The 25430-nt window shown below is 38.9% G+C and overlaps 2 protein-coding genes across 8 annotated transcripts; one reads left to right on the top strand and one right to left on the bottom strand.

Annotated features, from left to right (window-relative positions):
• The first annotated feature begins 903 nt into the window (after window positions 1-903).
• Window positions 904-15061, top strand: cdc14b (cell division cycle 14B). 7 transcript variants are annotated; one of them, XM_030143687.1, is made up of 16 exons: window positions 904-1223; window positions 2463-2553; window positions 3143-3218; window positions 3891-3983; window positions 4134-4210; window positions 4298-4364; window positions 4450-4600; window positions 4693-4923; window positions 5064-5202; window positions 5318-5483; window positions 5585-5682; window positions 10371-10418; window positions 10509-10634; window positions 12205-12373; window positions 13986-14051; window positions 14185-15061. In XM_030143687.1, exons 1-15 carry the CDS (start codon window positions 1115-1117, stop codon window positions 14007-14009), a joined length of 1665 nt encoding a protein of 554 aa, XP_029999547.1. In that variant the 5' UTR covers window positions 904-1114; the 3' UTR covers window positions 14010-14051; window positions 14185-15061. The 7 variants fall into 7 exon arrangements, 6 of the variants coding, with proteins under 6 accessions (XP_029999547.1, XP_029999549.1, XP_029999552.1 ...); XM_030143689.1 differs by having other exon boundaries at window positions 1115-1223; window positions 10512-10634; XM_030143692.1 differs by lacking the exon at window positions 12205-12373 and having other exon boundaries at window positions 1115-1223; window positions 10512-10634.
• A 223-nt stretch (window positions 15062-15284) lies between these two features.
• On the bottom strand, window positions 15285-24156 carry LOC115426026 (intracellular hyaluronan-binding protein 4-like). Its single transcript, XM_030143951.1, has 8 exons — window positions 23678-24156; window positions 18383-18524; window positions 18175-18291; window positions 18034-18105; window positions 17853-17933; window positions 16402-16576; window positions 16003-16194; window positions 15285-15506 (listed from the first exon to the last, which is right to left on the bottom strand). The coding sequence occupies exons 1-8, from the start codon at window positions 23895-23897 to the stop codon at window positions 15444-15446; spliced, it is 1062 nt and encodes a 353-aa protein (XP_029999811.1). The 5' UTR covers window positions 23898-24156; the 3' UTR covers window positions 15285-15443.
• Window positions 24157-25430: the final 1274 nt, after the last annotated feature.

The raw sequence follows: 25430 nt of genomic DNA, 5'->3' as shown, positions 1-25430 counted from the left end.
CGGTTCCCATCGTTCATTTCAAAGAGCCGTTCAAAAGATTCGATTCATTCGTGAACGTCACATCACTACTGGGTAGTGTGTGTGTTTATAATGATAGTAACATGTGGGTAGTATGCAGCCTGTGAAAGCACAGTGTTGAATTCCTGCACATCCACTTTGGGATCTTAACTGAGCTGCATGTAAAGATTGTCAACATGCTATTTGTGCAGCTGCTGCATTTGAACAGTGAAGGGTGGGCTCTGGACATTTAATGCTGATACGTCACATGCAGGGGATTCAGAAACCTGCCCCTGCTTACAGACGTCACAACCATCGGAGAGGCTTGAGCGGCCAACGGTGCAGTTCTACAAGCATTTACACTTTTTTTTTTACATCAAAATGCATTTGATGATAGTTAGATATTGAAGTATGGGGTATATTTACATATATTCCTGGAATTTATTCTGTATTTTGCTAGATTATAGGGATCCTGGGGTTGTGATGATGGGGCCCTTGAATATTGTTGCCCAGGGTACAATGAAGTGTTAATCTGGCCCTGCATGAAAGGGTTAAAAAAATCAATAAAAATAAAAATAAATGAACGACTCTTTACAAAGACTCGGTTCCCATCGTTCATTTCAAAGAGCCGTTCAAAAGATTCGATTCATTCGTGAACGTCACATCACTACTGGGTAGTGTGTGTGTTTATAATGATAGAAACATGTGGGTAGTATGCAGCCTGTGAAAGCACAGTGTTGAATTCCTGCACATCCACTTTGGGATCTTAACTGAGCTGCATGTAAAGATTGTCAACATGCTATTTGTGCAGCTGCTGCATTTGAACAGTGAAGGGTGGGCTCTGGACATTTAATGCTGATACGTCACATGCAGGGGATTCAGAAACCTGCCCCTGCTTACAGACGTCACAACCATCGGAGAGGCTTGAGCGGCCAACGGTGCCTCGGTTGACACATACACAACAACACACGCAGCTCACGCAGACCGTCAAACAGCAGGGTGCAAAGACATGACCAAATAACACGGCGAGCAAACGGGGACAAGCCGCCGCACTGCGAAGCGGAGATCTGTCGCAGCAGCTGCTCAGACATGTCCACAGTGCAGCCCTGAAAGGAAAATGAAGCGCAAGAGCGAGAGGAGACGAGCCGAGTCCAGGAAAAAGCGCTGTGCGGCTGCGAACAGCTCAGAGGCGGAGCCAAACTCTGATATTTACATTGAGATAACAGGTAAGTGGGTCTGCGGAATGAACCCGGTCAACTTCAAGCCTAGTTGGCACATAGGCAAAAACACGCTGCAGCACACAGCGAATGCACACAGTGGGCTCTTTTAAACGGCCTGGCCACGGAAAACACTTAGTTTTTCCAGATTTTGACCTAATATGGCGACACCGTCTGTCCCTTTTTCGTGAATGCACTGGTTTGGGTCGGCCTGTTGTGCAGCCTGTGCAGTACACACACACACACACACACACACACACACACACACACACACACACACACACACACACACACACACACACACACACACACACACACACACAGTTCTGATGAGTTTGGAGCTCTGATTTTACTGCAAGAAATCAATGCACAAGTTTGCTCCCCTGCACTCTATTGTTTTACAGTGTGCGTGGCAGAGCTGCGTTTAAACATACAGCGTGGGTCGTCAGTGTCATAACTATTACCGTGAAAACATTTGACAGCCTCTTTTGACGCCTTTTATCGTGTTTTACTGCTCCGTTGACATCCTTCAGCTGCTGGAGTCTGAGAAGAGGGAGGGCCGTCGAAGTGCAAATCACGATTTTGATTGGCTGAGGGATCGTCCTAGCAACCGCTTGGGCAACGTTCCCGTGGCCTATCAGGTGTCTTCTGTGGAGAACTTTAAACTGAAAAAGGCGGGGTGCACCCTAACTGGCAGTTTTGTTGTCCAATCATCACACGATGTGGGTTTCTTTCAGCCAATAGTGTTCCACTGAATGTCCCGTGCGCTCGGGGGCGGAGCCTAACCGAGGTGCTTTTCAGCAGAGTGCGCACTTGCTATTGAATCTCCCTTCCCTCTTCGACTGGCAACTTTCTCCACCTCCCTATAGCAAAATCAAGTTACGTTCTATATTTAGACTTTAACGCACAACTTTTTTTCTTAGATATTTCTTTAAAGGAAACCTCTAAACTCGTCACTCGGGTGATTTTACTCAACATACGAAAGTCCATGTGAAGAAATTCGGCCTCGCTTCTCTGCAAAACGTCATGTTCAAAACTGTGGGAAAGATGAGTGCTGACGAGGTTTCATCCAAATGTATAGAGTTCATCAAAGGTAAGACGAGGAAAAGACATAGAAGATGCAGTCCAGTACATCGATGGAGACCGGTTTTGGAGAAAGGACATCAGAAGCGTACATTTCTGATAAAAGCTGGTAACTGCCTCTTTATTTTGTACCCTCCCCCTCCCCTCCTCCTCTCCGTCTTCCAGACCAACTATACTTCGCCATACTTCAGCAAAAGATCAAAAGCACAGCTGAACGCCACTGTTTCTGCATAGATGAAGAGCTGGCATATGAAAAGTGAGTTTTTTCTCTTTTGGTTTTGTGATTCCAGCTTTATATCCACTCTGCAGCCGTGGGAATCATACTTCCTCGTTTCCATCAAAGCATGGTCTATTATCACACCCATGTGAAAAAGGCTTCATTTTCTTTGGAAACTTGTTTGCACTAAGGAAGTTCTCATTTAAGAGAGTCTGTGATTGCTTTTGCACTGCCAAAGGTTTAAGCATGCTTAAGCATTTTTGTTTAACATTGCATGTAAATCTTAAGTTTTTGGTTAAAACAAACAACAACATGCAGAAAAGCATGCTGTCAGAGCTGCAGTAACATTTTGGTGGTCTCTTATACTGTCCAGAGAAGAGCACATGACTGACCTTTCAGAACTGCTCTATACCAGTGCTAGAAAAAAGACTTGTCATCTTTGCAGTTTTTTGTCCTTTTCTGATTGACTCCCTCCAGCATCATAATGCCTCCAAATATAGTTTTTACTATGTCAGTGTTTTTACTGTGTCAGTGGCTGATTCTATCTCGTGAAATGTCCTTAGAGACTCAAGCCAGTTGCATAAATAGCCACTCTGACACACCCTTTCTTCTTCTTTCTCTATCTCAGCTTCTATGCGGACTTTGGTCCCCTCAACCTGGCCATGTTTTATCGCTTTTGTTGCAAGCTGACAAAGAAGCTAAAGGTAAAGTAAACTGCTTCTCATTATTGCTCTTCCTGGAAGAGAGAATGACAGGCAAACATTAGCTATTTGTAGGTGCATCAGACACACAGATGTGCATCAGTTATGTAGTATTTGCAGACTTAATAACCGTAAACGCCAACTTTTAATTTCTTTTTTGTTAGGGTCTTGTCACTATTTGACACCATTGTTGAAATTTATTGTCTTAATTTGTACATGTAAATGAGCTCATTGCTCAGTGTGTTACATTTTAGCTTACATCCATACCAATAATGAAGATTTATTTAGCAATTTAGGGAAGAAGTTCCTGTAATGTCCTTTATCGATAATCATTTATTTCCCCACCCCCCAAAGGGGGGGCAAAGGGTTTTGTTTTTGGTTCGGTTTGTTTGTTTGTTAACACTCTAGCAGCAAAACTATTGGTTGAATTTAGACCAAATTTGGTTTATATATTGCCAGTGACCCAGAATAGATCTCATTACATTTTGGGAAAAGTAGGTCAAAGTTAAAATTTTTTATGAATTTTTGATATCTTCCCATTTACTTATAATGGGCGAATTATGTGCAAGGGGCAGGGTTTGTTGTATCTGGCACCACTTGTTTTTTAAGCCAGTTTAGTTTCTTTTGGGTGCATTCACATGTTAGTTAATATTGTGTATTGATTTCTTTGCACAGTCCATCACACTTTCAAGAAAGAAGATCATATTTTACACCTGTGGAGACCAGAAGAAACAAGCCAATGCTGCCTATCTAATAGGCTCCTATGCTGTAAGTAGTGTACAGACATGTCCATCATATATTCCCTAGTTTATGAAAGAATTATGTAACTATAGCAGAACTCAAGGCCATTCTATTAAAATGAACTTACTGTGTAATCTAATACAAAGGTACTTGCTGACTAAGCATTTGCGTTTGAAGGTAATGCATCTGAATATGACACCGGAGGAGGCCTACAGTCTGCTGGTGTCAAGGAATTCAACATATATTCCATTCAGGTAGCGACTTACTTTTGCAGGGAACATTACTATGCATATGTGGAGATTGTTAGCACTTTTTCAATGTTGCAATTTCTGTTCCCACAGAGATGCTTCATTCGGCACCTGCATGTACAATCTGAATATTTTAGATTGCCTTCACGCAGTTCACAAGGTACTTACTTTGAAATGTATTTCATTTTTGTTCTTGCTTTGTCACTGGCATGATGAAATTAAGCTTTCTCTCAACCGTCTTCCAGGCTCTGCAGTACGGCTGGCTTGACTTCACCAACTTTGACGTGGAGGAATATGAGCACTATGAGCGAGCAGAAAATGGAGATTTAAACTGGATTATTCCAGGGAAGTTTCTTGCTTTCAGTGGGCCTCATCCAAAAAGCAAAATAGAAAATGGTAAGTGCAAGATATGCTGGGTTTCCTAAAGTCCTGCATCATCTCATTTCACTGTCCCTCATACATTTTAATGCTTTTTTTCCTCATGTCAGGGTACCCTCTGCACGCTCCTGAGGCTTACATCCCCTACTTTAGGAAACACAACATCACTACTGTCATCCGTCTTAACAAGAAGATGTATGATGCCAGGCGCTTCACAGACTCGGGCTTTGAACACCATGACCTGTTTTTTGTGGACGGCAGTACACCCAATGACTCAATCGTCCGGAAGTTCCTTAATATATGTGAGAACGCAGAAGGAGCCATTGCTGTGCACTGTAAAGGTAAATGATGAGTCACTGTATTTAGGCTGGTTGTGATGCTGCTAAAATTGTGTAATCAAGCTCCTAGCTGTTTCAGTTGTTCTCTGTCCTGCTAATGGTGAATATATTGATGGTGTATTCTGTTTTTTTTTTTTTTTTAGCTGGTTTAGGGAGAACTGGCACTCTGATTGGTTGCTATATGATGAAACACTACCGCCTGACTGCTGCAGAGGCGATTGCCTGGATACGAATCTGTCGACCAGGGTCCATCATTGGGCCTCAGCAGAACTTTGTTGAAGAGTAGGTGTTCAGCACTTGTAATGTAATACAGAGTTCTGTTTCATATATCTATTGTGCTTAACTTTTGGGAAGGTAATTTGGTAATTCTAGATTGTGTTGCAACGTTGTGTGGCAGGAAGCAGAATAATCTTTGGGCAGAAGGCGACGTTTTCCGGGAGAAGATGTTTAATGAGCGAGAAAATGGCAAAATGGCTGTAACCCGGATCCTGTCTGGAGTGGATGACATTACCATCAATGGAAGCAACAAGAACAGAACATCCAAGAAAAAGGAAGTGGAACTAGTGAGTGTCAAAAAGAAAATTGTTTTTAAAATGCAATTAAGGAAAAGAAGCATCCAAATGTAACACCCTTGCTTTTTTTTTTTTTTCTTTGTTTTGCTCAGTATAATGATGAAGATGAGAGAAACGGCCTTACACAGGGAGATAAACTGCGAGCTCTGAAGAGCAAGAGGCAGGCCAGGTCATCCTCGGGTTCGCTATCGTAAGTACGCAGGCCTCCTCCAAGTCTCATCATGCATCAAGCAGATGTGTTAAAGTGCTGACAAAATAAGCGACGCCTTTCTCCGTCAGTTCCTCAGATCATGTAAACTGTAGCTTTCAAATCATAATTGAGGTATGATTTGAAAAACTAGGATTCCACAATGACCAGGGGGCGATTTATGGGTTTATGTGACTTTTACCATTTTGTAATACAGGGAAGTGAGCTGTCCTCTGTTTGTGTCAGGATTTAGGCATGGCTAACATACAAGGGCTGCTCTCCCTTTACCCATACCATGGCAATTTCATCCTAATACCATAATTTACTGATGAGTTGAAGATCAGACGGTATCCTTGTAATAATGCAGTAAGTCTATTTCATGTGTTCTCGTGTGGGTTTTTGTGGTAAATGCCATCATATGTAGCTAAAGTATTTTTATCAACTGTGTTTTTATCTCTGAATAAGCAGAGGTGATGCTGAATAACGTGTTACAAATTATTTTGACGTAGATAGAGTGATAGTCTTGGTTTTAAGGCTTTTTGAAGGTTTTTTGACTCAAAATCTTCCAGAGGAATTGGTTTCGGTCAGGAGCTGGATTTAGAAAGGCACAAAGGATGCAGAAAATAAATGCTATAATCTGTGAAGAAGGGTTTCCACAATATTAAAAAAAAAAATACACGAGTATAGTATAATACTAATGTAAAAGTGTATAATTTAATATTCAATATGGATTCACATTTACACTTGTGTAAAAAAAAAAGTTTGGGAATGACACAAATTTAGTTTTTGCAGTAGTTTTTGCTAAAGTTTTTTTGCTCCTTATATTTCTGAGGTACATTGAAAAACAGTTGTAAAGGATTCAAAGAAATTTAATTTAAAAAAAAAAAATTATATTTAAGTAAAACATTCATTTGTGTCATTCCCAAAAGTTTTGGCCATGAGTGTAGAAAAAATGGACATAAAAATAGACTTTGACAAGACTATTTTAATATTCAGAAGAGGAAAGTAATGTGTGCAGCTCAAAATGTATACCTCTTTGATTTAAGTGTGTTTGACTACAGAGGTAAACTAGAGGGAGAGCAGGAGTGACAAAGTTCAATTGGGTGTCAAGCTGTAGATCTATAGACAAATGCTTAGAAAGGTCACTGCAATTCAATGAGCAGAACATTTAACAACACTCCACATCAGATGCGGGGCCACATCGGTCAGCATCGAGCCATGAAATACAGTATGTGTCGTATAGTTTTTGCTCTGCGGTGTGTGAAAGTGTGCACTCATGACTTGGCCAGTGTGAAATCTGAAACCCAATCTGGGAAAGGTCAAAGGAAATACAACCATGCATGAAATTAAATGGGAGAGCATAAATATAACTACACAAATGCCATAGAAGTGTCAGTAAGTCACTGACAAGTTGTTTGTTTGTGCACCCATGACAATACCCATTGCAAACATGGTTGATGCGGTGTAGTACATGTGTATACTGTATGTGTGTGATTATAAGCAGTGCTGCACCATGTGACTAGCCAGCTCTATCTCTATCTAGTGTTTTCTCATAGAACCTGCAAACGAGGGCTGTGCAATATGACCAGAATCTCATATCCCACAAAATCCTCTGTATAATGAATAAATAGCTTATACCAAATGGGCACATAGAAAGACTTATTTCTTATTACAATGTGCATTGCATAACATACAAAGGTACTTACTTGTATTTTATATTTTGTACTTTTATTCATCACTGATCACAAATTAATTTAGAAAAAAAAGGTAAAATATCAATGCATACAAATGTATAGAAAATTGTTGCAATAGGGGCTGATGACGATAAGGTCTGAAATATCAAAACCATCTGTATAATACTCATTTGGTGCATGATGTTACAATGACAGAAACAAACAGGAAATGACTACAGTCTTAATATGCCTATTTGCATAAAACACCTAATGTAAATATGCATATAGAAGCAAAACTGGTATAATATAGCAAGTAAGCAAAGCACTGCCTGCATTTGTGATGTTTAAAAGAATGCCAGGCATCATCCAAATGATGAAAAATACAGGCATGAAGATTGTGATTCGTAAAGAACGGAGCAGACTATAATATGTTTTCACACAATATATGTATACAGTTATATTGCACAGTCCTAGTACTAACCTCACTCTGATTATAATGTTTTTCCTGAGCAGATCAGATGTGCACCGCAGCTACTGAAGTTGATGTGTAATTTGTGCCCTTGTAAATCCAGCCGTGGAAGCTTTGGGTGTCAGCAGGGCTGAGGATGGTTGACTGGCCTCTGCCAATGTACCCATGTGGCTTTGGCTTTTGTTGTCCCATGTCAGGCAGGTGGTAGTGTTCTGCTGCAGCCTCATGGGTACGGCGTGGCCGATGTGTTGCCTGCCGTTGAAAAGATAGCAGAGAGAGACAGAGAAAGAGAGGGGGAGAGGATGTGAGGTTTTGTATGATGGAGGTAAGTGTACGTCACTTCCTTTCTAGCTGACATCCTCTTCCTGTAGAAGTGGTTGCTATGCCAGTGAATGGTATGGCTAACGGTATGGCTGATTTTGGAAGTTTTATTTTTGTTTTCTTTCTCTTTCTTTCGTTGGATGGTGTGAAGTGGATATGCAATTAGTGAATGCATTACATTTACACGCCTTTCACTGTCTACCTCGCACAGACGCACTGAGTTGTTCTGCTTTGATATCGAGGCTTATCCGAGATATCCTCCAGTTGAGCCTGCTGTACTTGTTAACAACGGCGCCAGTTATTCAACTAATCGTGGTTTCATGAAGGATCTGGATTAGTTGAATTAAATATTGTAGGGCTTGGCTTGCACTACTGACTTTGCACATTTTAAGAAAACACGTTTGCTAAGGTAAACACTGCCTCTTGGTCCTTGTTCTGAGCTGCAGTAGGTACTTTCTCATTATTTGTCCAAATAGCCAATTTGTCAACTATTCAAGTGTGGAAATTGCCAGTAGGTTTTGGGTGTTGGCATCATCATGTTAGACTAAGGTATTCTTTACAGGTTGAATTGGTAGTTTAAAGGGATTTGATAATAAAATTCTCCTGATCTTCTTTCTAATACTGAGTCAGATGAACACGCTGTGATTAAAAACAGGTTTTTATTGGTTCTTAGAAGGAAGTTCAGGCAGAAGGGAGACTTGCTTGCACTTCAGACCATATGCCTTATCAATGTATGCATTGCTACACAAACATCTGAAACCCAGCTGAACTTCACCATCTGGCTCCAGTGTTTGTTTTATTATGTAACACTGAAGCGCATGTTGCATTCCACACACGGTTAGAGCGGTAATTACATTTAAAATGTTCTTCATCTCTTCTACCTGTTTTCACGCATGGCAACAGGCATGAAACCCTTGCACGCATGGACATGCCCCTGTTGGATCTGTGTTTCTGTCTAACATGTAATAAATGTTGGGCCGGGTTCATTGTCAGTTGCCTGTTGTTTTTCCATTGCTCTTGTGACTGGATCGGTGTAAACATACCGTTTGAGCTTTGCATACTCCTCCAGGTCTGTGCGTCTGCCAGCGTTTTTTGTGTAATGTTCTGCTTTTGTGGAACGACATTTTTATAATGGATCCTTAAATGCTTGCAAGATTTGAGCAATTAACCTGACATGTTTTAAATATTTTTGTTCATTTTATTATCTTTGTTTAAGTTAAGGCCTTTGGTAAGCATTTAATTTCACATGTTAGTGCTAAATATCTATTTTAAAACTCTAAGTACATGGCAGACTGCTAACACATCAGAGCAAGTGAAGAACAAAAACTTGCTGACTGGCACTGTTGGATGTAAGGCTCTGTGAAAGGTATTTCATCTAATCCAGTCCCAGTGGAAAAGCACAACATCAGAGGCTTTGTGTCCTGCCCGGACGTCTCTTGTCTCTCCTTTCTTTTTCCCTTTTTTCCGTTTTGCTCTTGTTGTTGGATTTGTCCTCCTTTCAGATGGCTGGTAGCCATGCTGCTCTCCTCCCTGTGTAGCCTTGCCCTGTGGTGGATTGTGTATGGCTTCCCTTCTTCCATCCTGCATTTCTGTATAGACGGGTTAGGATTTCAATGAGTTCTGCCGCCCGTCAGCCCCCAAAAACCCTGTCCTGCCCCTCCTTCTGGAGCTCTAACTGAAAATGCTGTAAGTGAGCCCCCTGTCTTTTTTTAATTCCCAACCCAAATCAGAAACCCCTTAAAAATCATCCTCCTATTACTTTATTCTACCTGCAACTATAGTAGACGTAAAGCTGAGCAGAGCCAGTCCGTGAAACATCTAAAGGCTCTTGCCTTGTCACCTTTTTTTTTTTTTTTTTTTTTTTGTGCATTATGATTTAGCACCACAGACAGTTCCCATCATCCTGTCATCTATGAACATCATGCTTTGCTGGTTTTTGTGTTGACTGAAGTGCCAACTGTCACAAAGTAAACCTTCAGAGGCAGTTAAATCTTGTGGATGACAATGTTAAACTGTTATAGAAATGAAAATCCTGTCTCTCCTAAGTTGTTTAGCACCACCTTCAGGATTTTTCTGGTACTTTCTTGGCTTTACTAATATCACCTGGCTGCTCAGTTTGCAAACTCTTCTTATCCATTTCCATACAGTCGCTTCTCTTCTGTCTCCAACTTGTTGGCCATCTAAACTTTACTGACATTTTGACTTTTGTTTTACTTATGTTTGAACAGACTGGAAGAGAATAAGATTCACACCAGGTCATCGTCCCAATCCCTAAGGTAGAGTTTATAGTACAAGCACACAAACAAAATGCATGACTAAACACTGCTGTGGGTAAAAACTGTTTCTTGACGTGGGTCTGTGTGCAGTAGAGTCATCCTGCAGACCAGTGTTCAGGGCTGCAAGGCCAGCGTCAACCCCTTGGCTCTGTCTGACCACTCAGACGGCAGGAAGAGGACCAGAACTTCACTACCCACCAGCGGAGTGGGAGGCAGGTTAGTGCAGTGGATTTATTCTCCTTTAGTCACAAAGAGCAGGGGCTACTTTAACTGGTATCAGTTTCATAGGGATTCTACTGACCCACATTGAGCTGTCGCAGAGGCTTTTTTAGTCCTTCTGCTGCAGGGTGAATAAGAAAAACAGCAGACATGACACAAAAGTAGATGATGGTTAATAGCTGTTCTAAGTACAGAAGATCATTGTAATTTACACAGTCTCCATGAGAGGATTTCTATTAGAAAAAATAAAAAATGACTCGAATTGCATACGGTCTTAATAATCAGGATTTGTGTTGCAGTTGGGGTTGTGTGGTCATGGGGTTTGGTGATCAAAAACTAGCTAACATGAACTGCAATCAAGTGTGACCATAAGTGGCAGTAAAAGTTAATGGAGAGTGTAGTTTTTTCATCTTTTCATTTCTGAAAAACCACTGAAGTTGAATTTTTTTTTTTGGTGTTTTTTTTTTTCCCCCCTATCACTCTAGCACCTATTTCCTCACATTTTTCAGTTGCAGCCAAGGGAGGGAGAAACAATCACTGATGTATAAAAGTGGAATTAAATGTTCCATAAATTCTTGCTTTGAGATTTAAGTTTTGAATATTGGAATAATGTTTTTCTTTAACTGTATTTGGATCTTTACAGTGTGTGATTCTGAAATGTTCCAGACAAAAGATGAAAAAAAATTACCATTCATTCCTCTATGGTCTTGTCCTTAAACAATCTCTGACACATATTCTAAAACGGCCTCTCTAATTTAGCTCCATTTTTATTTATATCGCCCAATATCATTAATCAGAGTCATCTCAGTGGGCTTTACAGTCTGTACAAAATAAGAGTGGAAAAACTGGTTTGTTGTTTTGGTTAGATGTACAATGACAATAACAGATGATTCATAAATTAGTTGGGTACAACCGAAGGAATGGATTAAATATAGGTGATATGATGACGAACTGCATTCAACCAGCAACTGGTCCAACGCACGGACTTCACACCCCCTCGCTTCAGAACCTAGGACAGGATAGCCAAACACGCTAACAGACACAGCATAAAAGAAAAGAGACCAGAGAAAATAAAGCTGTATCCAGTCAAAACTGGAATCAAAAGTTTTTTCGACTGCAACCTAAATCCACATTTTTCTCTTCTTATTACTTTTTTATGCACATAAATGCTCCTGCAGTGGTGTAAATATGATCTTAACGTCAATGTTCGTCAAAGTAATGCTGATGGACGGTGCATGCTAATGACGTTTTAGTATGGTGTATTCACTAGTCATTAATTCAGTAGGTTAGTATCATAAATATTTACCTCAAACTTGATGTCATACCCAGGTCTATTAGATCATTGTTGCACATTGTGATATTTAGAACACGTCAAGGTTTTAGAATAAATTACTTACTTTTGTTTAGATCATTATAAGTGTTGATGTAGCAGTTTAGCCAATGCATTTAATTCTATTTCTGTAAATGCTGAAAATGTGGAGGTGACATGAATGAAAAGCAACCAGGAGGCTATAGCCACTCATGAGTCCGTGTGGAGTAAATTAACAGCCTCCCTTCTCTCTGCCAGCTCCCTGTGCCACACCAGACTGGTCAGGTCCCTAGGCAACTTGAATGTAGTGGCTGGCGACAGGGACCCAATGTGTTGTGAGCCATGTGGCAGCCATAGAGACACAGCCAGTGCAACAGACAACACAGGCGCTCTCATCAACTTAAACATGGCGCAGGTCCACCGGCAGGCAAGCTCCCTCAGCCCCACTTGGAGCCATATGGACACTTCGGCTACATTTGCACATAAACAGCACAGAGGAGTCAAACTCCTCTGTGCTGTCCAAGCAGGAGCCGTTATGTTTTAACAGTTTCTTCAGTTTGGCAGCCAAGAGATAATCAGTTCTGTGCCGAAAAATTAAAGATCAGATGTCTGTGTAAATGTAGCCAAAATCCAGAGGCTCCGTACTTCCCTTTTTTCTCAACTTTATTCTCCAGACAGTGACTGTTTCTTTATCACTTAATGTACTTTGACTGAGCTGCACCACCAAGAAGTGATTTAAGGAAAGTTGGGTTAAGTTTACGTCTTTATTTATGTCAGGGGTCACCAACCCTGGTCCTCAAGAGCTACTATCCTGCATGTTTTAGGTCAGGGGTATTCAAATCTGGTCCTTGAGGGACGGTATCCTGCATGTTTTAGATATTTCCCTCTTCCAGCACACCTGGAAGCCAGTACATCATTATCAGGCTTCTGCAGAGCTTGATGAGCTGATCATGAATTGAACCAGGTGTACTGGAAGAGGGAAACGTCTAAAACATGCAGGATACTGGCCCTCGAGGACCGGATTTGAATACCCCCGTTTTAGATGTTTCCCTCTTCTAGCACACCTGATGGGTCATTGTCAGCCTTCTGCAGAGCTTGATTTTACGTTTTTCATTTAAATCAGGTGTGTTGGAAGAAGGATACATCTAAAACAGACGTCAGCAACCCTGGTCCTAGAGAGCCACAATCCTGCATGTTTTAGAGGTATCCCTTTTCCAACACACCTGATTCAAATGATAAGCCTATCATCAAGCTCTCCAGAAGACTGATAACGACCATCAGGTGTGCTGGAAGAGGGATACATCTAAAACATGCAGGATAGTGGCTCTCTGGGACCAGGGTTGCTGACACCTGATCTAAAACATGCAGGATAGTAGCTCGAGAGGATCACAGTTGGTGACCCCTGATTTGTTTTATACATGGTCAGGTTTAAGATTTAATTTAACTCGACTAATTTTTGACCGTTGATGTTTGACATGAAATAAAATGTCATTAAAAATTTACTATATTGCTCAGTTTCTAAGTAGAATTTCCAACATGATACGAATTAATATTGATAATAGGGTTTTGCTTTGGAATTCTTTTGGTATAAACTGAACAGGAAGTTACAACTCATATTTATCTTGTAGAAACAAGATAGTGACCTACTCACTTAGCTGACTTGTTCAAAAAAATAAACTTAACTGCCCAATAAAGACTCAAGTAATCTTAATTTAACCATCATGGTGCATCCCAGCCAAAAGTTCTTTACGCAGATGCTCCACTAACTTTTCTTTCGACGTCACTGTCAAGGACTCGTATGTTTCAAATGTAAGGTCAATGGTTTCTCGGTTTCCCCTGCTCTTCCTTTCAGTGGCTTTTCTTGCATGTCCTCCAAGAGCGGGGGAATTGTGATCATGACTGGCTATAGCTTGTCTGGACTCTACCGCTCACTATGTGCTCTGTCTCTGGCCTGTTGCCACCACTCTGCATTCTGTCCTAATGCTCATTTGTAATGTTTTTCTCGTCTTTCCTTCTGTTATTTCTCTTCCATGTAATAGACGCACTGCCTCCAGAGGACGTAAAGCTCGCAGCTCTTTACAAACAGTGCGATTTTCCAGGCTATGGTATCTATCCTCTACTCACTTCAGATCTTTTACATCACGTGTTTAAGCATTCTCATAATAAGCATGATTCATGAAAAATGTGACAGTAATGCAAGTCATTCCTAGTAATGCTGAGTTGTGTTTTTGTCCTCAGTCACTCCATACCCAAGGCTAGAGCTCCTCTGCTTCGGTGAGCCTGTGGATCCAGAAACCCTGAGGAATTTTTACATGAAATGTAACTTATACAGCTGTATTACTGTGCTATTCTTACAGTATAATAATTTTTTGGAAAAAATGTTGGAACAGTCCCTAACCAACATGTGACATGTAAGTCACTTTTAGATTTGTTTTGATTACAAGTTATTTTACCCTTAAGGCACTTAGACTTTTTTTTTTATACTTTTAACACAGCATCATGAAACAAATGCATAGCCTTATCAATGCTTGGTTGTTGGTACTTATTTAAGCATGCAGTAGCACAGACAAACATCCGACCGGCATTTGAATGTGTTAATGTGTATCAGAAAATACAGGAAATGTGTCGACGTAGAGAGACCTCCTGTCATGAGCACTGTGAGGATACGATGGGAACACTCACATTCTGTTGGAAAGATTAATGTAATTAACCCAAGGATGTAGAATTATCATGACATAAGAAGAAACATCATGGTTCATTGTTTTCACACCCCTGCTACTTTCTTGGTGTCAGAAAGGCCTGGTTGAAATATCTCTTTAGCAACATTTCCATCTCAATTTTCAGCACTGTGCACATTTGTACCTCCATGCAATATCTGACTTGTCTTTTACTTGTGAAGCCTTTCAGCTACTGTATTTCAAGACTGTAAATATGGCAAAATTTGATATACTCAGTTTGTATTTTGTAAATATTTTGTACTATGTTGAAATCATGCTATGAAATTAGACCGTCCTAATGGGACTGTGTCTAACCCATGTTCATAATCCACTAAATACTTAATTTGAAGCACATAGAATCAGACTTTTTAAATAAAAAAACAAAGTATTCCAGTTGTGTCTGTGGATGTTTGTAAGATGTGCACCTCATCATTCACCTGTAAATACACCGATATGCACTTGGAACAAGAGTAACCATACAACCTTACTTTCTTGTCATCCTTGATTTCTCAATGTAGACCCCTGTTCTTTCAACTACTCCCAAATGTTTTTGCTCTACAACAACACAGCATAATACATAACTCACAGCATAAACTTGCAAAAGCATTTATTCTCCAGCAGTCAGATGTTCAACAGTGTTTTCAGTGCATCACAACCAAACCAAGTATCCTAAAACCCCAAACCTTAAGAACAGCATAAGTATGAAAACAATGTCATCCATGAAGTGTTAAGTGCAACCAGTTTTCCCTGCAGGAGGTTGATGGTGGGAAGCAGCCCTGCTTATCTGCCTGCTGATAGTGCTGGGAAGGCCTCTGGGTCATCTGGGTTTGGGGCCAGATCATCCTGTATGACAACACATCAGATGACATGAGAGAATTCACCGTTACCATGCAGGGTGCTAGCTCCATCCAAATGAAAATTTCAGACATTTTAAAAACTGCTAGGCTTTTTCCCCCCCCCAAGAACTTGACTATGTACTTTCATACTTGCATGCCTACTTTTTTGGTTGCGATTGTACCTGTTGTGCATAGTAGAAACATTAATTTTAATAAATGTATGAATGAATGAATGCATAATACGCAGTAAATTATATTTTACCGACAAACATTTTCAAAACATAAAATTCCACTCCTTTCAAGGTCTGGAAAACAACGATTCAAAATTCCATACTTTTAAGACTTTCAAGACCTGCACTAGCACCCTGCCCTGAAATACTGATAGATTCTACAATTAGTTGATTACTGAGGTTAGAATTTTCTATCGCATCCAAGTTACTGTGCATTCTTCTGTAATCCATTCTTTTCAGCACTTTTAAACATAAAGATAGTTTGCAACCTACCCTCTGTGGTGGTGGTTTGACCCTCTCTGGGCGACTGGTTGGACCACCTCGCGCTCCCCTGCCTCGACCCCCACGACTAGGGCGACTTGGAAAATAGATGCCCACGAGTGAGGTGATGTCATTAACAGGCCTGCGGAGGAAGTTCCCTTCATCTTCCATGTCGTCCACATCCTCCTTCAGGCTCTTCAGGGTCTATTTGAGTTTACACAGTTAACGTTCATTCATGCTGGTCTGAACCAGCCACTGCATACAACCCAAGTCTTCACTGACTGACGTTATCTTTATAGTACCAGCTAAATCTTAACTTAAAATGTCACTTTAATTTGAGCTTAAGAAGTCATTTGTGAGCAGACTGTACATTTCCAGTTCAGTATCCATTGTTGGTCAAATAATCCTCACCTCCAGGTGCTTTGACTGGTGGATAACCTTGGCTTTTGAGGGAATCTTGTCCTCAGCTTTGCGGATATTAAACTCCACTTTGGGACGACCTCTCTCCTGCAGGGCTTTCCATTCATCAAGGCTCATCTCCATGGCAACCTGGACCACAAGCTCTCCCTCATCCTCTTCCAATGCTCTGTCATGAGTGAGGCAACAAACATATTTAGACTGGTAAAATATAATACTGCAAATATAAAAATGTCTAAGGTTTCATGTATGGAATTTGTCCAAGCTGTACAAATAAGCACAATACAAGTGAAACGACTGCACCCCAACTGTAACTGGATTTCTAAACCAATAACCTTTTAATCAAAGCATATGAAACCCCAAAAAACAAAGAAAAAAATTTCCACATTGTGTTACATCTGGCAGGTACAGTGACAGGTCTGCCACTGAATCTCTGGAAACAACTATAGACCCTTGCCAATTGACATCAAGGGTCACGGGATTTATGTTTACGTGGCCATATTGAAAGACAACCCACAAGCTAGAAAGAGGAGTGCCAGGCTTGTTAGACAGATGATTGTACTTAATAATTGTAGTCATGGTTAACTTTTATGCAGTAATATGCTGCTCAAACAGGGCGGAATATGGGGAAAAGAAGTCTTTCTACAGGATCCCCTTGGGTTTTAACCAAACGGGGACAAAAATATAAGGAACTTAGTGCCCAGAGACAAAGTACCGAGTATGGTAGTAGACCTACAGTCACCTGTCGGCTGTATATTATGTACAACCATTAAAAGTGGTGAACAATAGGGATGCAATGGTACAGGTGTAGTTCTTGGGTCGTGGTTCAGGTGTGAGGGACGGCTGGGGCCGGATGTGGATCCTGAGCTGTGCGCCAAGCATCGGGGCTCAAACAGAGTTTGGTGCGGCATGCAGCTCCAGCTGGTGGTACTGGCTGGCCTCTGCATTCGGGCAGTGCCATGAACCATGAACTCAAGAGCTTCAACAGGTGACCGTAGGTCTACTTTATGTAGTGGCAGTGATATGAAGACAGGTTAAAAAAAAAAAAAAAAAAGGGTGTTTACGCATCTAATATAATGATTGTTTTGGTACATAATATATCTGAAAAATTTAAATGTTATTAATTTTAGGTGTTCCTGCTCCCACTCAGCCTGTGTCTTTGTAATGGTCAAACCCATCAATCACAGCCAGTTTCTCAGCATATCGTTGCTTTTCAGCAGGGTTCAGAGTTTGAAAATAGTCTACCATATATAAACGATAAACTGTCATTGATAACCCGTTTAAATGTCTATACCACTGATAAAGCAGCTGCTAAACACACAGTCTGTCACTCTCTTGCCTCCACTCGTCTTCCAAAATGGCGGGTTATCCGTTTATTTCTGGTATTGATGACCTAAGTGGCAAGGGTCTATTGTAGAATAAGAAGGCCGATGCACATCACTCACCGATTGAGATTTTCTTCTTCCGCCGGTATTTGAGGGTCCTCAGACTTGTCATGACTATCGGACCGCACCTCCAATACCTCACTTCCATTCACACATGATCCAAAAAGACAAAACATAAAGCCTCTCTGTTATAATGAATTTTGAAAACCAGTGTTAATTTTGCTGATCCCAGCGCACTGACCTTGCAGCTTCTTCAACAGATCCCCAGTTCCAGGGTCCTCCACCTCCTCGCTTTTCTTTAGGGGAGATACCGCTGCAATAAATGTTTGAAGTTGTCAACATTGCCACCATGGGGGTAAAACACCACAAACCTAGTGCTTACGTTCCACTGTGTCGATCATATTCTCTCTTGCTCTTCATGTCAAAGTTTTGCGGGTTCCTCATGTATCCTCCTCCTCTCCTACCTCTGCGCCTGAGGTCCGACTCGGCATTATAAAAGCTGAAGACAAACACATACAAGCTTATATTGTAAGTGTATTTGCATTGGAGTCAAGTAAAGGCGGGGTTCATCACTGCTTATGAATACATACGGAGAGACTGAAAATTCCTGCGGCTGCTCTCCTTGAGGGGTCCTATGTTCCCCATAAACAGCTCTCTTCATGCCCCTCAGCCCCTCCTGTTTGCCCTCCTTGTTCTCAGTCACAGGGCCGGCAAGCCCCTGCTGCTTACGGACTGTGGACAGAAAGAGATGCATGGACATGATATTCTGAATGATGTGCACTATATGTTGTTTTGCTCTATTGTATGACAGGCAGAAACTCCTCAATTTCAGCTACTTTTTGCAGTATAACTCATAAAGCATATAGGTAAGATTAACAGTTGTCAGATTTCTGAGGGTTAAGAAAACGAGTTTCTTGGATATCACGTGCTTACTTGCATCTGCAGAGGCTCTAGTGTTTAACCGTTAGCATCGATTCATTAGTAAGTGTCTTTAACTTTCTCAAGAAAGGTTAGATCTAGATTATCATTTCATTTGAAAGTCCAAAACACCCACATTAAACTCTATAAATAAGGCAAAACAAACTTTCTAGAACAGTGTTATTCAACCATGGGGTCGCCTGGAATTCTAATGGGATCGCCTGAAATTTCTAGTAATTGATTCAAAACAAAACAAAAAAAACAAAACAAAACACACTCATAAAAAAAAAAAAATATGGTGAGTTGAGAGACAGTCACAATACATAAAAGACATGACAAAGTCTGAAGCTGAAAGTGAAGCACTATGGTACTGTTTATCTTTCAAATGTTCATTGTGGTCAGTTTAAGATGCTGCAGCTCTTTCAGAATTCATGGTTTGAGTTATTGTTTGTTCAGTATTCATTGTCAGCCTTGTAAATACAAGCTGGACTGACTGTACATATCCTGACCAAGGAAAAAAAATTCTCACTTTGTGCAGTAATCTCAACCTGGCTTTTCTGCCTCCATCCAAAATAATATACATTATATAACCTAAATGTCATCTAAAATTAACTTTTATTTGCAACATAGTATAGCAAACTATTACATGATCAAAAACAAATTAATTTAGCAACAAAAATTATCTCCGTTTTGAATGTCTGGGGTCACCAGAAATTTGTGATGTTAAAATGGGGTCACGAGCCAAAAAAAGGTTGGGAACCACTGTTCTGGAGGTTCTGTCTGAGTCACACAGCAAAAACACAACTTTTCACAGCATTTTTTCTTAATTTCTGGTGAATTCATTCATTTGCAGATAATGCAAATGCAAAATTGTGTTCTAAAATGAACCAGAATCAGATAAAGATTGACTTTTCATGGCGAATGACACTAATGACTAGAAAAACTAAATGACTAACAAGTGTTCAGAGAACGCAAACCTCCGCCAAGTACCCCGAACAGTGTGCATGTGTGGATCGACCATTTCCTTTTCAATTAAATAGTTTCAAGGTTGTTCCATACAGCAGAAAAAACTGAAGCTTGGTACCAGTCATGTGTATGTCAAATTATATTAAATTCCAATCAATATTTGTTGAGTTATAATGAAAAATGTGTCGTAAATGGGATTTTCAATGTTAAATTGAAATGTCCACAGAGTCCACATTCCACAGTGGATGTGGACAATTTTGTGCCAGACACAAGATACTGTTATAAGCTACGGGTGTATCAAATTGGAGGCTAATCAGAGTCGTTTTGAATTTTTTATGAATTTTCGAAAACTGCTCAATGATGAAAGATAGGAAAATTTGAGATTTTGTGACCCTGCAGTGACCTTGAACTTTGGCCTACTTGGCCCAAAATTTAATAGGTTTGTCCTAGGGCCTAGGCCTATCTGTGGGTAAAATTTGGTAAAGATGATTGTAATAGTTTTCCCGTAAACACACAAACACACAAAGCAAAGTGATCACAAAAAAATACACAATGATAAGTCACACAGATCACACAAATGCATTATTTTTACAGTCAAAGTTACTAAAACTCAAAGACATCACAGAACTACAAACAACACAAACCATATTCAAAGCCAAAAATAATCTACTACCAGGAAACATACAGACATTATTCACTGAAAGGGAAGGGAGTTATAATTTAAGGGGTAAATTTAATTTCAAAATTCAGAGGGTGCGCACTACTAGGAAAAGTTTTAGCATATCTGTGTGTGGTGTTCAAGTATGGAATAGACTGAGGAAGGAGCACAAGGAATGTTCAAACATAAGGCAATTCAAACACACTTATAAGAACATGTTTTTCACAAGATATAGGGATGAGGGTTATTAATTGTCACCATATGTTCACTGTTGTATATATTTCCTTCCTTGAGTTAGTTATTATTTGTTTATTTATTCGCCAGCACAACTAAGAAAGGCACTGGTAAAAGATTATGTGTATTTGTATGTTGTGTATATAAACGTATATATGTGTATATGGATCAATGAGTGTGTGTGTATGCGTGTTTGTGAATAGATACATAAATATAGAAGAGTAATGTAAAACATGACATCTTTTAAATCACTTCTTAAAACACATTTTTATAGACTTGCTTTTATGTGATGTCTGTCCCTTTTTATTTTTTCAATTTTAACTTTTAAATGTGATTTTATCCTGTTTGATTACTAATTTATATTCTCATACATGATGTTGCTTTATCTCATTTATTCATTTTTGCATTGATTTAACAGCATCATGTTATGTTATCCCTGCCCTCTTTACACCGGTTAATTTATATATATATATATATATATATATATATATATATAAAATTTTTTAAACCACTTAATTTATTGTATGTACTATATTTTTTGCATTTGCTGTACACATCTTTCTTCTGTTTTAGTGTTTTTACTTGCTTCTTGTATCCTGCTGTTGTGCCCTCTGTCAAAGCACTTTGTAAACTTTTTTTTGAAGGTGCTATACAAACAAAGCTATTATTATTATTATTATTATTATTATTATTATTATTATTATTATTATTATTATTATTATTATTAAAAAGAAGAAGGACATATTTTATTAATAATATTGTAGGGAGACGGGGTGGGATTAAACAAGTTGCACTTCTTCCCACCCCTTTTCGGGCATGTAAATGGAATTATTGTGCTCGTCTTCTGTTGAAGATTGTTATGATTCTTGATATTTGTATTATTACGTATGTTTTGCTTGTGCATATATGTTAAATTTCATTGCATGTTCGGAATAAATCACAAAAAATCACTAAATCACAAAAAGTGTTGTAGGTCTCTGAGGGTTAAAGCAGGGGTGTCAAACTCATTTTAGTTCAGGGGCCATATTCAGCTAAATTTGATCTCCAGTGGGCCGGACCAGTAAAATAATAACATAATAACCTATAAATAATGACAACTCCAAATTTTTGTCTTTGTTTTAGTGTAAAAAAAAAAAACAAAAACAAAACATTAAATTCTGAAAATTCTTACTTTTATAAACTACCCCAAAAAAAACCCTCAAAAAACTGAAATTTAAATAAAAAAACATTAGAAAATTTAGTGCAATTTTAACAATATTATTCCTCAACTTATCATTTCTACATGTGCATTATGGATCAGATCTACAAAGACACTAAACACTTAGTAACAGGCAGAAAAACTGTTAAAATTGTACTTAATTTTCTTTAGATATTCCAGGTTGTTCATATTTGTTCAGGTTATTCACATTTTATTGTTTCAGGATAGTTTGTAAATGTAAATATTTTCATAATTTAATGTTTTTTTTCACTAAAACAAAGGAAAAAAATTAAGTTGTTAATTCAAGTTTTTTTTTGGCTTAATTCAAGATTTCTTTTAACTTAATTGAAGATTGTTTTTGGCTTGATTCAAGATTTTTTTTCAACTTCATTGAAGATTTTTTTTGGCTTAATTGAAGATTTTTCTCAGCTTAATTGAAGATTTTTTTTTTGCTTACTTCAAGATTTTTTTTTTTACTTAATTAAAGATTTCTTTGGTTTACTTCAAAATTTTTTGCTAAATTTGAGTTTTTTTTGGCTTAATTGAAGATATTTTTTTTTACTTAATTGAAGATTTTTTTTTTACTTAACCCTCCGGTATCCGGGTGTGCCTTTTAGGCACATTTTGCACTTCTTGTTAAAAAACTTCATATTATTTTTCACAATTTAAATAAGGTTAGAATTCAAAAGTTGTTCATTTTTGCATGATCTTTAAAATTCTGGCCACCAACTAAAATGTGCACATTGTAAACAAAAGAAAATTACAAGATTAGCATTTGTCTCCCAGGTGTGCCTAAAACGCACTATTTCTTCCATTTGATATGTATGATTAGGGCTGACCTAGATTTACAAAAATAAAATCAAGTTAGAGCAGAAAAATAAATCAATATATAATATTTAATAGTTTGATTTATAAGTGTGCATTTTATGCACACTTGGTGACAGATGCTAGTATTTTTGAACATTTGACCTAGCGCCAAAAAGAATAATGCAAATTAACCAATGTTGCTGTTAATCATTGACATTTGCCAGGCTACAAAAATCAAATAATATGTGATCCACTTTTTATGTAGTATATTGAAAAAAAAAATTGTTTTGTTTTGTTTTTTGCATCCAAAAAATGGTTTGTTTACATTACAAACACGGCATTTAAAGGGTTAAAAAAATTTAACAATTATTGAGTATTTGGTATTTTTATTTATGACTCAAGTTGATGAAATAGAAAAAAAGTGTAAAAGAATTAAAAACTAACTGTACGAACATTTTTTTGACATTATTCAACAAGTGTGCGAAAAAGGCACATTTGGTGCTTAGTGAGGGCCTTGCTGGACGGGATACTGGAGGGTTAATTGGAGATCTTTTTTTTTTTTTTTTTACTTAATTGAAGATTTATTTGTTTTTTGGCTTAATTCAAGCTTTTTTTTTTTTTGCTTAATTCAATTCAAGCCTGTGGAATTCTTGCACTTTGCAAAAACATCCCAGGGGCCGAACTGGACCCTTTGGCGGGCCGCATTTGGCCCCCGGGCCCAATGTTAGACACCCCAGGGTTAAAGAGTAAAACAGCAAAATGAAGTTTACCAAATGGCTTTTAAAGTGGACTCTTTTAGCCGAATCACTGAATAGTCCATTAGTTTTTGGAATATATAACTTACACAGTCCACTACAGATTATATGCTGCTATGTAGTAAGAATGAAGACAGACCAGAATAATGAATCACCATGGGAACCCATCCTGACATCATGCGCGTGCACTGCGCAGCCTCGCTGACCTTGCAGCCTCAGTAGCTGGCAGAGCCTAAGCTAACTGGACACTGTTGGCTGGACTGTCCCATCTGGAAATACTAGCAGCTGCCATCATCAGTTTGGGTTTCTGGGTGGGCGACGACAATAAAACACTCATTTATCATCTTACATGGAACCGGTCCCTCCGACGCGATGAGGACCCGTCTGGTCTTCTGGGACTCCTTCTGGACAGCCTTTTTCTGCTTCCCTCTCCTCTCCTCTTCCTCCTTCTTTTTCTTCTTTCTCTCTTTTTCATTTTCCACTTCGGAGATCAGGTCAAACGGGTCAGCATCGTCGTCCAGAAGGTTCCCGAACCTGTTCGTGACCGCGCATCCGTACTCAGAGAGCATGTTGATCCTGTCTGTGTGTGTGTATGTGGAACAGACAGGAACAGCTTCTCTGACAAAGTCTGGACAGAAAACAACAGAAAAAAAGACGACCGTACCTCTGTCGAGCTACGATAGGAAATAGTTGTGTACGGTGTTCTATTCCACGGTGAACATCAGACAAACCGTCCCGACGTTTAGTCAACAGTTTTAACTATTTGCACGTGTGGATAGCGGCGACACCACGCCCACAGGTTCCCAGCAGGGCACACACACACACACACACGCACGCGCACACGCACACACACTAATCAATACATAAAACAGACGTGGCAACCCTGCATTTAAAGCACTTCCAGAAGCCATTAACTGGAGGAAAATGCTTTAAGAATTGAAAATCAGGTAGTTTTCATTGGTTAAGAATTAACTGACTTCAACAATAAGTCATTTTACAAAGACAAATATCTAAAGGAAAAGCTTTGTGGAATAACATTTCCCCAAATTTAACCCCCTGAGACTCAAGACAGTGAAAGTTTCTGCTTTTTGCATAAACAAAATGTATTGAGTGAAAACAGTATGATGCAACATTGGTAGCCAGTTTTGCACATCATTGTTATATCTTACCAACCTATATTGTTTTAAGTAAGCTGTGTAGATATTAAAAATACGTGTACATTTTGTAATTAAGAATTAGATTCACCTCTTCATCTATCCTACTATTGTCTTTATTCTCTTTATTTTTGGATCCGTCTTACAAACCTGGCTACTTTTCTTTTCTTCCAATTTAACCATTGAAATTACAGATAAGATGTGATTATATTTTTGTGATTTGTTTAAAAAAACAAAAGAGAAAGACCCGGCAACGTTTGTTTTTTGTGTTATTTATACAAGCCTGTCAAAGAAGAATTTCTGTCAGACAATATAATCTATCTATCTATCTATCTATCTATCTATCTATCTATCTATCTATCTATCTATCTATCTATCTATCTATCTATCTATCTACATTTAATAAAAGTATATGAAACCCTAACAGTTATTGAGTAAAGACATATTTTGCATATTTTCTTACATCTGGCAGTTATGTAAACTTGATTACTCTTAAGTGGCAGGTCTGCCTCTGCTCTGCATCTCTGAATATGACTATCATACAATAAGAATAAGACCCATGCACATCACTCACTAATTGAGATTTTTTTCTTGGCTATTTGAGGGTCCTCAAATTTGTTGTGAGCATTCGATACCACCACCAATTATCCACTTCACATTTTAGGCTATGATCCAAAATGACTAACATGAAGTCTCTGTTTACTCAAGTTTGAAAACCAGGCAAGCTATAGGCTAATATTAAGATACATGTTATGTTGTTAGAATCCATATTTGATATGTTGCAGTGATTATTTGTTAAATAAAACAACTAACCAGCTAAAATATGGCAAAATATGCAATGATGTCTAGGAACTATATCCAGAAAAATTATACAAACTCAGAAACAGTTTTCTCAGTTGAGATAACTGGCTAATTGGATTAGCTAACATTGCACCTTATATGACTTTG

The sequence above is a fragment of the Sphaeramia orbicularis genome, chromosome 9 (genome assembly GCF_902148855.1).
Source record: "Sphaeramia orbicularis chromosome 9, fSphaOr1.1, whole genome shotgun sequence".
Lineage (NCBI taxonomy): Eukaryota > Metazoa > Chordata > Actinopteri > Kurtiformes > Apogonidae > Sphaeramia > Sphaeramia orbicularis.
The sequence above is the reverse complement of the archived record's forward strand: the minus strand, read 5'-3'. Positions and strand labels throughout refer to the sequence as shown.

Coding starts and splice junctions, on each gene's coding strand:
- cdc14b (XM_030143687.1), top strand. CDS start 1,115: ATGAAGCGCAAGAGCGAGAGGAGACGAGCCGAGTCCAGGAAAAAGCGC. Junction 3,219..3,890: donor AGCTGACAAAGAAGCTAAAG/GTAAAGTAAACT, acceptor TTCTTTGCACAG/TCCATCACACTTTCAAGAAA. Junction 4,211..4,297: donor TCAACATATATTCCATTCAG/GTAGCGACTTAC, acceptor CTGTTCCCACAG/AGATGCTTCATTCGGCACCT.
- LOC115426026 (XM_030143951.1), bottom strand. CDS start 23,897: ATGCTCTCTGAGTACGGATGCGCGGTCACGAACAGGTTCGGGAACCTT. Junction 18,525..23,677: donor GTCGGAGGGACCGGTTCCAT/GTAAGATGATAA, acceptor TTCTGTCCACAG/TCCGTAAGCAGCAGGGGCTT. Junction 16,195..16,401: donor ACCAGTCAAAGCACCTGGAG/GTGAGGATTATT, acceptor AAACTCAAATAG/ACCCTGAAGAGCCTGAAGGA.